Below are 14,406 nucleotides of genomic sequence, written 5' to 3'. Positions count from 1 at the left end.
AAAAGGAGAAATTTTGTTTAAATTTTTCGATGGAAGTCTGTTTATGAGATAGACAGAGTTAAAGGCTGCCTTAGCCCAGAGATTCTTTGGAATGTTTTGTGAAATGAGTAAAGTCCTAGTTGTCTCAATGATGTGTCTGTGCTTTCGTTCGGCTAACCTATTTTGTTGAAGGGTTTTCGGACAAGATTTTTGATGAAGGATACCAAAATTTTCAAGATAACTTTTGAATTCATTTGAGAGATATTCTCCTCCAGAGTTGGACCTAAGGATTTTTAGGCATCCATTGAATTGATTTGAAATCATCATATGAAAACTTTTAAAAGTTGAAAAAACTTCATGTTTATGTTTAAGAAAAAAAATCCAACAAAACCTAGTGTAGTCATCCACAAAAATCACATAGTATGAAAATCCTCCCTTTGACATCACAGAAGCCAGACCCCATACATCGGAATGGACAATTTCAAATGGTTTTGTCGTAAACATGGATCTTTGAGGAAAAGGCAAACATTTTATTTTCCCAAGAATACATTCATTACATAGAAAATCACTTTTACAAAGATGTTTAATAAAAGGCAGATATGAGATTTTAAGAATATTGGGATGACCCAATCTCTTATGCCATACATGAATATCTTTGTTTTGAACAACGTTACAAAATTGACTCTTGAGAACTTGAAGAAAATCAACGTAGTAGAGGTCTCCTCTTCTAGAGCCTTCCCCATATCCAACATTTATTAGAAGAGAATTTTATATCGCAACCATGGTCCGAGAGTTGGGAGACGAAAATAAGATTTAAAATAAGTTTTGGGATAAGACGAATTTTTGGAACAAAAAAGTCTTGTTTTTCAAAATTACCTATTCCTTTAATCTCAAGAGATGTTCCGTCCGCGGTAGAGACAAAGGATGGAAAAGAATTTTTAGAAATATTTGAAAGAGAGCAAGAACTAGGGGTCATGTGAAAGGATGCCCCGGAATCTAAAAGCCAAGATGTCTTACCGGGGAAAGAGGATGACATAGCGGCTCCGGAAGTGCCTCCCTTGAGAAGAGGTTGCAATGCCTCTACGATTTGTTGAAGGGAAAGAGACTCACTTGATGATGAGGGTCGTTTTTCTGCTTGGGATGCCATAGCCGTTGCAATCAATTTTTTCCATTTAGGACATATAGGTTTGATATGTCCTGGTTCTTTACAAAAGTGAGAATTCAATTTGCTATAATCTCTTTTGCCATACCGATCATTTCCTCCTTGACCTTGGTTCTTGAAATGAGGAGGTCTATAGGTCTTCATGTTATTCCCCGGTCTTGACACGACATTAACCATTTCACCATCTTCTTGAGTGGAAGAGGTAACAAGAATGCTAGGATTATTCTTGCTAATCCCCATACGGGTTTCTTCACCACTTAGCTTGGTGATTACATCTGCAAGTGAGGGAGATGTGAAAGCGGAGAGAAGAGAGGACCGAACTTGTTCAAATTCGGGTCTAAGGCCATTTAAAAAATTGAAGAACCGGTCTTCCTCAAGTTGCTTGTGCCTTAATTCGATAGCTTCTCCACTCCATTTTGGTTCAAGGATGGCAAACTCGTCCCAAATAGAGGATAATTCGGCAAAGTACTCCCGAATGGTCATTTCATTTTGTTATAGGGTCAAAGCCCTCTTTTGGAGAAAGTACTTGTGGGATAAGTCTCTTGAAGTGTACATTTTCTCAAGATATATCCAAGCTTCGGAAGCTTTTTTAAATTTGATGATATTGGCGTTTATCTTGGTCTCAACGGATGAGAAAATCCAAGATAAGATCTTGAAGTTCTTCATTTCCCAATCATCATGCTTTTTAGAATATTCTTCAAGAGCCTTTTGTCTTTCATCCCCTTCAAGGATCTTAATATCCCCTCCTTCAATGATGGTGATTTTGGGTTCCGGTTCCGGTATGGATCCATGAATGTAACCCCAAAGCCCCTTTCCTTTAATATGGGCTTCCATATTACCGGCCCAAACATGATAGTTTGAGCCATTAAGCTTAAACCCAAGAGAGAAATGGGAGTCTTTTTCGCCCATTAGAGAGGAAAGAAGACAAGAAATAATACGTACCTCAAATATTTCTCGCGTCTTTCTTGATTGGTTAATACCTATATGTGATGTAGGTAACACACACATATTGAAAATGCATATGAATGAATTATGACATGCATATGTTTGGGTGTATGATTGCATAAGTGCACATGCTTTTGGCACTATTGGCCTAGTGTTACGAATGAAACACTAATTTGGTTTTATTATGTGGTGCATTGATGGCCTAAATGGACATCACCGGCCTCGAGAGCCGTGGGTTGGGTTTTCTTTTATTTATGTTTTCAAATGCATCACTTAAACCACATAAGATGGTTTGGCACATTACTACACTGTTCTAGTGGTTTATACGGGTTGGAGTCCCGAATGGGTCCCCGCAAGAAAGGATGCGGGTTTTTCACTTTACTTTTGCATATGGTGTTGCAAACTTAAAGAATTAACTTCAATAAAATATAATGAATAAGAACAGTGTAATATACATTCTGGGATATCTCATCTGGAGTATGAGAATCTTGGATATCCGATCTTGGGGAGACTGTGAGGATATAAAAACTCCGTGTGCTGTAAAATTGTCCCCCGAACCCGATATTGAGGTTCTTTCTCCTGGCCACGGTTTTAGGGAGAGTCCGCCACTTTACCCGGGAGTGGTGTGTTTGACACAGTTGTTGTTATGGTACCAAGGAAGTGACACTTGTGGGCGTGGGGTGTCCCTTATGTCCCCGACATTAGATGTGGTGGTTGGGCTATCTAATGGAAAGTGGAACTGTGAGGACCCCAGATCTCTAGGAAGGTTTCCGCATAGAAAAAAAAATATTCCGCATTTTCAAAGGGTATGGATTAGGGTCGTTACAAAAGTTGTACACATAGGTGTATATATTTAGCTATATATATTATATTGTTGTAATAGGTAATATCCAATAGAGGTATTTTTGTCATTTCACTTTTTATGTAATAGGTTGTGCCCATTAGGGGCACATTAGTCTTTTTATATTGTCTTTTAATTTTTAAGAGCTCCCCAGCGGCTCTTTATGGCTTCTCTTCTCTACATAAAGGGGATTACTCCCCTCTTTGTAACATGCTTGTCTCAAGCATTTTATGAGCAATATATTTTATATTTTTTAGGTGTTGATTTTTTTCCGTTAGTGGCGTTGTTTTGTATTGACCCATAAGTGGTCCTTTGCTGTTCATATGCTTGTATGTTAGTAAGCCCATAAAGGGCATCCATTTAAGGATTATTTCATTTCATTACATATAATACAAATCATATCAAGACCCAAGCTCAAACTCGAACCTATTAACCCATATGGGTATACTTTTTCAGTCATACCCAGATCCGAACGTGAACCAAATCAAAACGGGTCTACTAAAGGCCCGACCCAATACATACCCGAACCCGTTAACTCATATGGGTCCACAATTTCTAGCTGTAAGCCTATATCCTTTCAAAACAATAGAGTCCCAACCATAAGAGAGAGAGAGAGCAAGGAGAAGAGAAACTTCATTAACCTTGAAATGAGAAGAATACAACCATATAAGGGGACCCTCTACCCCACTACAGGACAAAAAACCTTTGACTATGCACTACCTGATAAAGTACAAAAATACCCCTAAAGGAATGCTATACACATATAAATACATAAAGGGGCAACACATAAGAATGGAAATATAATATGATAAATGTCTCAACACTCCCCCTCAAACTTGACATGATGCAAGTGAAATCATTTGAACTAAAATGTAAAGGAGCAAGACTCCTAGTGAACACATCTGCAATATGATCCTCAGAGCCCACATGCTCAAGTGAGATAACTCTTCTTCATAGGCCCTCCTTGTAAAGTGACAATATATATATATATATATATATATATATATATATATATATATATATATATATATATAAGAAGGGATATATACGTAAGAAGGTAGGCGTTGCACCAATTGAAAATAAGATGAGAGAGAATCGTTTACGGTGGTTTGGACATATTCGGCGAAGGCCTAAAGATGCTCCAGTTAGAAGGATGGAGAAATGGGAAAATATATTAGTTAAAAGAGGTCGGGGTAGGCCTAGAAAGACATGGATGGAGGTGATAGGAAAGGATATGAATGCTTTGAACCTCACCGAGGACATGGCATTGGATAGAAATGATTGGAGGAGAAGGATTCATGTGGAAGACCCATAATGATTTTCTTTTTTGGTTCATATTGCCGACCCCAATTATTTTGGGATGAAGGCATAGTTGTTGTTGTTGTTGTATATATATATATATATATAGAAAATCATGCGTATCATCAAACATGTAAAGTGTCATGTGCAAATCAGACACTTTTTGCACTGCTGATTGCCTGCACGATTAACGGCACAAAAAAATTACGCTTTTTTTTGTTTTTAGCGGCGGTCAAGAACCTCTGCTAAAGGTCAAATTTTTGAAAAAACTTTGACGCGCGACGCTCATTCGATGCCAGGGGCGTCCGACAATACGCTCCACTCTATATATATGTATACATATAGTGATGGAAAACATGCTAAATGGTTTTTTTCGGCATTTTCGGTGTTTTATTCGCTATTCCGACCCCATAGATGTGTTCAGCATGATCAATTTACTAGGAATTGACACCTGGATTATGTGTTTTCGATAAAAAATGATATTTGGAGCCAAAAAAATTACAAAGATTTTGGACGTTGATTTTTCAAACTTTATAAAATCCCACTCGTGTGCTAGAAACAAAACTTCAAGAGCTGATCCCTATAAAATCAAGTACATAGATCACATATGTATGGTCAGAGTTTAAAAATAAAAATAAAAATAAAAATAAAAAGTGTGAAAAACATTTAGCGTGTTTGCATCACTCTCTCTCTCTCTCTCTCTATATATATATATACAAAGTACAAAGGGTTGAAAGACATAAATATCCAAAATATAAAGAGCAAAACTGGGAGGGAGTAAAATACCCTAATGTGCAATGTAACACTTCAACAAGCATGACAAATGAGCATATATCAAGACAAATTTTCCTTATACACCTTATAAATTGTGATTTTGTTTTAGCAAAGACTTGCCACTCCAAGTCCTAGATAAAGCAGGGATAAGCAAAAAACAGATACATTTACAAAAGACGAATAATCCAAAATTTAATGATCTTCAATAGAAAGCCCGCAGAGCTACCAGAAATTTGTTCATCATTGAAGTATAATACCACATAAAGTAGCATCTGGTTGGTGTTCTTTTATTGCTAAAATACAGAGTCAGTAGAATCAGACATTATTGGATGAACATACCAAGAGTTTAACAAGGTACCTCAAGAAAATTGTCCTGTCGAAGATACTTGCATGTCACTGCTCTCCCTAGGAGACAAGCTTTAGTACCAACTGCACGTTTAACCATCCAATATCCCTGGAAATTTTTAATAAAAAGTCAAGAATTGCACTGGGTAGGAAGGAAACAGACAGAAGTCGCATCTTATGTTCAATTTTTTATTATTTGCATATTACCAAATGTAATAATCTAAAGCTTTTTTTTTTTCCTTTTTTATTGACCCAACCATTCTTTTAGTCCAGTGTTGTATTATTTTAGTCACCAACACAGAAAAAAGATTGACAATTTGGAATCCAAAATGGATGCTAGAAACGCAGTAGCCAAAATGCCAACCTGGTAAGTTGAATTGAGTTTGCAAGCAGTTCATACCTCCACAATGCTAGGAATCAGTTTGAATCTAGAATTCCGGATTGCATCAGTTCCATCCACAAATTCAGACAATAAGGAACCTTTTCTTATCGGCCTCTCAGTTACATAGTAGAGCACCAAACTATAATTCGGTTTTGCAGGAACCTGTCAAAACAGATCCAGCAGAGCCACTATTTATGAATATCACAACATGATTTCTTGCAATGCAGATCAAATATGAACATGGCCCTGAGAATGAAGATAAACAATATAGTTTTTATGATTATATATAGAAGTCATGCCATCATATCTGAAGCACTAAAAGATGGTAGACCTCCAGCTGAGTGGCTTCTCTGTCCTCAGTAAATGAACACTGCCTCCCAAATGTCATACCTCGCAAAATCACAAGGTATGTGAACAATATATGCAATATTTCAAAGTCATAGACTTTCGGATCCAGGATCCATATGTAAATATTATCATATTTGAAATATATATATATATATATATATAATATAATAAATTAATAAAGAGATTAATAAAAATATGTAAGGGATCCACAGTTGGATCCATTCGGACCCAGCCTATGGGTCCACTTCGCAATGGTAGCGGGTCCAAATTTGCGGACCCTAATAACCATCGAATCTGCAACGGGTCCCGGGTTCGGACCTGAGTCGCGTCCCACGTAGCAGGTAAGTAACGAAAAAAAAAGGAAACTCTTAGACCCGGGTCGGACCCGACCCGGATTCGTAACCGGTAGGTTTTTTTTTTAAAACCCGATATCGGCTGCAATTTTTAAAAGGGGGAAAGAAAGGTAAGAATCGTGCCTAGGGCATGATTCTTGCAGATTACTGAAAGGGAAGAAGGGGGGGGGGGGGGGGGGTCGGTTACAACAGGCGTAACCGAACCCCGCGCCTCTCGGCAAGAGGGAGGGGGGTTTCGGCGATAAAAGGGAAGTGGAGAGGGGGTCTCACCCTCTTCCCTCGTCTCTCTCTTTCTCTTTTTCCCCATCTCTCTCTCTCTCTCGCTCCCTCTCTCTCTTGTGTGGGCGTGCATCAGAGAGGTGGAGGTCGCCAGAAAGCTGCAGCCACCGTAGGCTACGACAGGTACCCCTGTCACGGCAGCAGCGAGGGACGACTTTAGCCGACCCTTCTTTAGCAACGATTGAACCTGCTAATCGCCGGAGATTCGCCAAAGAGGTACAGGATCTCTCTCTTGAAATCGAGTGAGGAATGAAATATGGACCGGATTCCATACAATATTTTGAGGGGAAACCCCACCTTGAACTTCCTTTTTTCTCTTTTGGGCTTTCGATGGATCGAATCACATGGAGTTAAGAACGTAAAAACCCTAAGGGGATTTGTGTAGTGGGTGGGTAAGTCTGCCTTAAGTTTAGAAACATCTGGATTTGGTTAAATCAAGACTCTTGAGGGTGTGCTGTTTGAACGTCATTGAGTTATATTTTCTTCTAACATACTCATTTTTTTTTTATATATGCTTTCTTGATAAGTATCAATCCTTGGGTTGTGCATTTGTATGTACATAATATATATAACTGTCCTAATCTGCATATCCTTAAGAGGAATTCCTTCCTCTATCTGCATATAAATCATTTCTGTAAATATGACTCTTTAAATCTTAATGTGGGATAATATCTAGTTAACATTATTGCAAAGCAGCTTTCTTGTTGTATTATATGGGAAAAGTTGGCGTACCTGTTTTAGTTTATGCATAAAATTTTCAAATTTGAATGACGCTCTCCGTCCACTTAGTATAAAATTTAGCTGCATGAGAATTATCTATCTTGACATATGGGCGATATTTTTTTTTTGAGGATTTGAAATACATTATGTTTATGTGCTTTCTGTTTTTGGTCTTAGCTTACTTTTGCTGGGATATCCACATCGACTAGAAGATCTCAGATAAATGTGCATGCGTTGGGCAGATGGTTTAGTTGAGAACAAATCATGTCAACATCACAAAAGATGCCCTTTAGTTTGATGTATTTCGACTGGGCCTTGTTATCTGTGTCATACCATGTTTGCAGACAATCTGTTTCCAAGTTCTCTGTCCTAGAAAGATTGTACATGGTTTACTAAGATTGTGGTGTATGATTGGTGATTTGTTGACTCGTATCTTGGGTGACTATCCTACACAACCTTTTTTCTTTGTTTATCCAGTAACCAGTGCTAGAAGCTTCTGTTTGGTAAGCCAACATGGTCTTGGTCCAGGCCGCCCAGTGTTCACCAATGCTACTTAGACCATGTGCCTAATATTCATATTATTGTCAACCTTCAAAATTCTTGGAAAATGCTTTGGTGCTTGAGGAGTTTTCTATTTCGTTCTTCACAAGCAGCATTTTAACCATCATGCCAATACATCTTTGAAACAAGCCATAGATCGGCATGTAGGTTTTGAAATGAACGCAACTTGAACCAGCTGTGTGGACTCTCATAGCAGTACCAAGAATATCCTTGTAGCATTCTGTTTTGAAAAGATGGTTTAGACTTTGTTGAGCAGTAGCCTGAAATCTGGAAATGAACTGATTATTCTTTAGGTTGTCTCCATTAGTGGAGACAATTTATGCCACCAGGCAATATATGGTTATTTCAAAATTTTAACACACACGGCATAAATCTAGATCTATCTGTAAATTGTGATCCACTTCTAATGCTATCTATTTGGTGCAAGTGCTGTGCATTTTTATCATAATAAAAAGCAATCTTAGGACACCAAATCTATCTTGATTTATGTTTATGTATTTTGTTCATGCCCATTTACATTGTGATCAAGATACATAGGATAGCTTATGCTGCGTTACAAATGGTAACACTTGGCTGTTTTCTCATGCATGAGTCAACATGGAATTGAAGTATGTCTACATGCGAGTAGTTGTATGAGTGTGCACATAGCTGTTGTACGTGTGTATTGCAAGGAAATCATGCATACAAATACTAAAGGAAATCATGCATTTAACATGAATATGCGAATCCGAGGGAAACATGCAATGGATATGAGATTGTGAATTCATATGCATGCATATGCTTATCATTGTGTTGTGCACATTTTTAATTGGCATGCATAAATGTACATTGTGAAACATTCAAAAGTGATGCATTGTGGTATGGTATTCATGGTTTTTACATATGGTGCATCGATGATCGAAAGGAATCATCGTGGGCCTGATGGGCCTTGAGCTTTGTGTTGCTCCTTCTTTAATTGTTTAAAATGTATCGCAAAAATCACATTTATAATATGGTTTTAATTGCGCTGTTTTATTGTTGCCACGGGTAGTAGATCGTGAAGAGCTGCGTATGCTGATTTGCGAGCTTATCTTTGCATGTTGATTTTCAAGTTTATGTTATTCAGTCTGCATGCTGATTTACAAATGAAAAGAGATGAATTAATAACGAGATAAAAGAAAATGAATAACATTATAAGTTATGTTTCCTTGATGTCCCTTCTTTAGTGTAGGGAATCTTGGAGGATGCGGTTTTGGGGAAACCGTGAGGATACAAAAACTCCGTGTGCGTTGTTGTTGCCCCTGAACCCGATATTGAGGTTCATCTCCTGGCCACGGTTTTAGGAAGAGTCCGCCACTTTTCCTGGGGGTGGTGTGTTTTGACACAACTGTTATTGTTTTGGTATACCAATAAAGTGGCGCCAGTGGATGCTGTTTTCCATGGTGTCCCCGACATTGGATGCTGTTTTCCAATGTTCCGATGGATGGTGCTGTTTCCTGATATCGGTCGAGGGCTAAGTTTGGAACCCGATAATAAAATACAAATTATGCGTGAAGCTACTCCGGGAACCCTACTTGACCTCGGGGATTGTACCCGTTTGGTGTATCCGCGGGCAATGGAAATTAAAAACAGGAACTTAAAAGTTGTGTGCATTTAATAGGACATGCATATGAAAAGAGGGAAGCTTAAATGAAAGATAATAAAGGGTTCATGCATTGCACATAAATTATGCACATTCTTGCTATGCATTAGATCATGTATGTTTATCTGTTCCCTTGGTTGTTATATGTTGATCATGACATGATGTTGATCTCTTTTGCATTTAATTGCCTTATTGATTAAATTTTAATCAATGTTACTTCTTTCGTGTTCCCTCATGCTTAATGTTTAGTTTATTTCTCCATGGATGGTTCATTGTCTTATGAATTGCTTATAACGGTATTCCTCAAAAATATTACATGGATCTTATTTATGTTCTTTTTTTTATTTGATTCATTAAGGAAACCTGTACGCAAAATTCTTCGAATTTCTGACCCTCTATTTTATTGGTTTTTCCAAGATACAGGTGATCAGTGAAATCGACTCGCTTCTGAGGGGATACGAGGGTCACAATTGCTTCACTTACGGACATAGTGACTCTACTTTTGTTTATTTTAGTTCTTATTTCCTGCAAGTTGTTATTTCACTTTTGACATTGAGTATGTGACTCTTATTGATTCATTAATAAAAGAATTTAGTTGGTTGGTTATGGATGATAAATGTAAGTTTATTTGTGGTGTGTGGCCATCCAACTGAAATTGGAACTGTAAGGACCCTGGGACTCTGGGAAGTTTTCCGCAACTCTTAAAAAAAAAAAAATTCCGCAATTTTTCAAAGGTATGAGTTGGGGTCGTTACACTTGTTCTATGTGGCATTCCTGAAGTCACATCCAATACAGGAACTAAAAAAACTAAAGGAAACACTTTCAATTCAATATAGTGATTTTGGAAAAAAATTCAATTCGAAAGTTGCATAACATATCTGTATTAAATTATGTATCGACATTTGTATTTTCGTATATATTTATATTCATATATATATAGATATATATATACATATATACTATGTAAATATGTATATATATATATGAATATAAATATATATAATTTGTTCACCCAAAAGGGTATTTCTGTAAATTCCTGTTTTGCGCATATTCCACTTTGGAATATTGCTTGTAATTTTTTAATTTTTCCTTTTTTCTTTTCTTTTTCTTTTCCTTTTTCACTTTTTTCTTTTTGTCTTTTATGCCACATAGGGAGGCTCCCCAAAGAGTCGGTTGACGACCTAAAAGCAAATGCAGAAACCGAGGTAGAGAGAGAGAGAGAGAGACGACTGTATGAAACAATAGAACTCGTTCTTTGATTAGGGCTCATCTCTATGTTAAAAAGAGAGAAGCCAAAAAGGAGAAATTACACATAAGCCCCTCATTAAAATAAAAATTCAAATAGCCTCTAGTTTAGGAAAACTTAACCATAAAACCTCTTAATCTCAACACTCCCCCTCAAGCTGGAGCATAGATATCGATCATGCTCAGCTTGTCACAATAATGGGAGAAACTAGGCCTCGCAAGGGCCTTGGTAAAGACATCAACAACTTGACCTTCGGAAGATACATGATCTGTGCAAATATAACCAGCCTGAATCAAGTCACCTACATAGTGACAATCAACTTCAATATGTTTAGTCCTTTCATGAAAAACTGGGTTGTTGGCAATATATGTAGCAGCCCTATTGTCACACACCATCACTATAGGTAGGGATACGTTCACCTGAAGTTCAGTCAAAACTGATTTTACCCACATGATCTCAGTTGCGGTCTGAGCCATAGTTCGGTATTCTGATTCGGCACTCGACATGGCTACAACAGTTTGTTTCTTACTTCTCCAAGTAACAAGATTTCCTCCCACAAAAACACAGAATCCAGTTGTTGACTTTCTATCTTCGATGGACCTCGCATAATCTGCGTCAGTGTGAGCAACAACGTCCAAGGAAGGATTTTGTTTAAATAACAGTCATTTACCAGGAGATAATTTTAAGTACCTGAGAACCATCATAGTTGCATCCCAGTGAGCTTTGGTAGGTTTATCCATGAATTGACTAATTTTACTCACGGCTAATGAAATGTCAGGTCTAGTAACGGTCACATATAACAACTTACCCACGAAGGATCTAAAACTGGTACTATCCACATATTCAGATTTCTCATCGAACATATGAGTTTTGGGATCCATAAGAATGTTAGCTGGCTTCGCTCCTAGCATTCCAGTCTCTTTTAATAAGTCCATCACATACTTTCTTTGTGACAAAACTAAGCCCTCTTTGTTTCTTGCAGCCTCAATACCCAAAAAATATCGAAGGGAACCAAGATCTTTAGTAACAAAATATTCCTGAAGATGATCCTTTGTTGCGGAAATATCTTGGGCACTGCTTCCTGTTAATATGATGTCATCGACATATACCATCATAATCACAATTCCAGATCTAGTTTTCTTGATAAACAAGGAGTGGTCTGAGGCTGACCTGACAAATCTAAAATCCGACATTACCTCAAATAATTTTTGAAACCATGCCCGAAGACTCTGCTTCAGGCCATAAATAGCCTTATTCAACTTGCACACTTTCTGACACTCCCCCTGAACCTCAAAGCCTGAGGGTTGTTGCATATAGACTGTTTCATGTAAATCTCCATACAAAAAAGCATTCTTGACATCTAACTGAGACAAGGGCCATCCATAGTGCACTGCAACAGAGAGAACGAGACGAATAGTGCCAAGACGAGCGACTGGGGAAAAAGTTTCAAAAAAGTCAACACCAAAGTCTGAGTATAGCCTTTTGCAACCAATCGGGCTTTGTACCGTTCAATTGACCCATCCGAGTTATATTTAATGGTATATACCCATTTGCAGCCAACAATATCTGCATCAGTTGGAGGATCAACCAAGTCCCAAGTGCCCCTAGAGCATAGGGCATCCATCTCATCCTGCATAGCCTGCATCCATTTGGGGTCGAAGAGAGCCTGACTGTGATAAAGCGGAACAGAGGAGGCAGACAAAGCCGAGATAAAATTCTTCATAGATGCCCCAAGATTAACTTCAGATCAAGCTGAGAAATGGGATGAAGGGTTCATTGTCTTTTCCCTTTTCGCAAAGCAATAGGAAGATCCTCATCAAGAGCAGAAACTTCAGTATGCTCAAAGATACTTACCTCAGGAGAAGGAGATACTGGGGGCATGGAGGTAGGTGGTAACCTGTGAGTATACACTATAGGAGGGTTTCTGTATCGAGACTCCCCAGAGGATGGAGCCACAGGCTGTGGAGTGAACGACTCTAAAGGAAACGGAGGAATTGACAAAGGAAAGACATCACCCTGACTCTCATGTAACCTTGGAGTAGTACTCGTGAAATATGGAGTAGACTCAAAGAAGGTAACATCCGCACTGACATACTCTTTATGGGATATAGGGTCATAGCAACGATATCCTTTTTGATTCTTAGGATACCCAAGGAAAACACATTTAATAGACTGTGAAGCAAGTTTATCTCGTTCAGGACCCAACTTATGCACAAAGCACACACATCCAAAAACTTTACGGGGGATAGGAAAAAGAGGAGCCTCAGGACGGAGAATTTGGATTGGGACCTGTTCTTCTACAGAACTTGAAGGCATGCGGTATATAAGAAAACCAACAGTCAAAACTGCATCTCCCCAGTATGGCGCAGGCATATTGGATTGAATCATTAGGCACCGAGCGACATTGAGAATTTGTCTATGTTTCCTCTCAGCCACACCATTTTGTTGGGATGTATGAGGACATGTAAATTGAGGTTGAATCCCTTTATCAGAATAGAATTGAAGCAAGTCTTTGGATTTGAACTCAAGAGCATTATCAGTGCGAACAATTCTAACACACGTCAAATTGAGTTTTTATTTCAACAATCAAAGATTTAAGAATGACAGGGCCTTGAGACCGATCTTTTAACAAGAACACCCACGATAACCTTGAGAAGTCATCAATAATGACCAAATAATAACGACACTGAGACCTACTAGGAATCCTACTCGGACCCCATACATCGACATGAAGGAGGTCAAACAATCTTTGACTCGATGGACTTTGACTAGAGGGAAAAGAGCTTCGGCAATGTTTTCCCAATTGACATGTTTCGCATTGAAAAGAAACTGAGGGAGGTATATGAGGAATGACTCGACGAAGTTTTGGCACTGGAAGATGACCCAGACGATGATACCATAATAAAGGACTCGAGGAAGACGTAACAACAGAATAGACAGAACCCACTGGTTGATGTAGATAATACACACCACCTTCCTCATAGCCACCACCGATACTCTTCCCCGTAAGAAAGTCCTGAAAAGTGCAACCCATAGGATAAAAAATTACCCTACAATTCAGTTCTTTTGTCATTCGACTGACAGATAATAGATTCTGTGGAAAAGGAGCATAAAGAACATTTGACAATTGAAGGGTAGGAGAAATAGACATGTTTCCCTGCCCTACAATTGGGGAAGAACTGCCATCAGCAAGGACTACCCTTTTTTTATCTGAGACAGGTTTTAAATTTAAAAAGTTACACGAATTCCCACACAAGTGACTGAATGCTCCTGAATCAATGATCCACCTACCACCTTGGCCAAGAAGGCCATTTCTTGCCGAGCCTGCAACCTCTGCACCAGAAGGCTTCGATGCAGATGAGCATAAGGCAAGGAGCTCATCACATTCAGCCCTGCTAAGAGTTACAGAGTCATTGGAATAATTTTCACCTGGTTTAGCCCTTTGAGCCATAAGATAAAATGATGGGCTTGATTAAAAAGAACAGGTACAACCACACGCGCACACAGTTTGCTGAAAATCCAGATCTGATTCACAACCAGCTATACAACCG

The 14,406-nt window shown here is 38.4% G+C and overlaps 1 protein-coding gene across 1 annotated transcript in view; it reads right to left on the bottom strand.

Annotated features, from left to right (window-relative positions):
- Positions 1–14,406, bottom strand: part of LOC149847969 (ENHANCED DISEASE RESISTANCE protein (DUF1336)) — a 320,270-nt gene that overhangs the window by 21,290 nt on the left and 284,574 nt on the right. The window contains exons 19-20 of the mRNA XM_090011056.1: positions 5,746–5,889; positions 5,359–5,454 (exon numbers count right to left, since the gene is read on the bottom strand). Coding sequence (XP_089867182.1) covers positions 5,359–5,454; positions 5,746–5,889 — 240 coding nt within the window. The remainder of the gene's footprint in view (positions 1–5,358; positions 5,455–5,745; positions 5,890–14,406) is intronic.

Source organism: Nuphar pumila, chromosome 1, assembly GCF_984573655.1.
Source record: "Nuphar pumila chromosome 1, dmNupPumi1.hap1.1, whole genome shotgun sequence".
NCBI classification, from domain to species: Eukaryota; Viridiplantae; Streptophyta; class Magnoliopsida; order Nymphaeales; family Nymphaeaceae; genus Nuphar; species Nuphar pumila.
The sequence above is the reverse complement of the archived record's forward strand: the minus strand, read 5'-3'. Positions and strand labels throughout refer to the sequence as shown.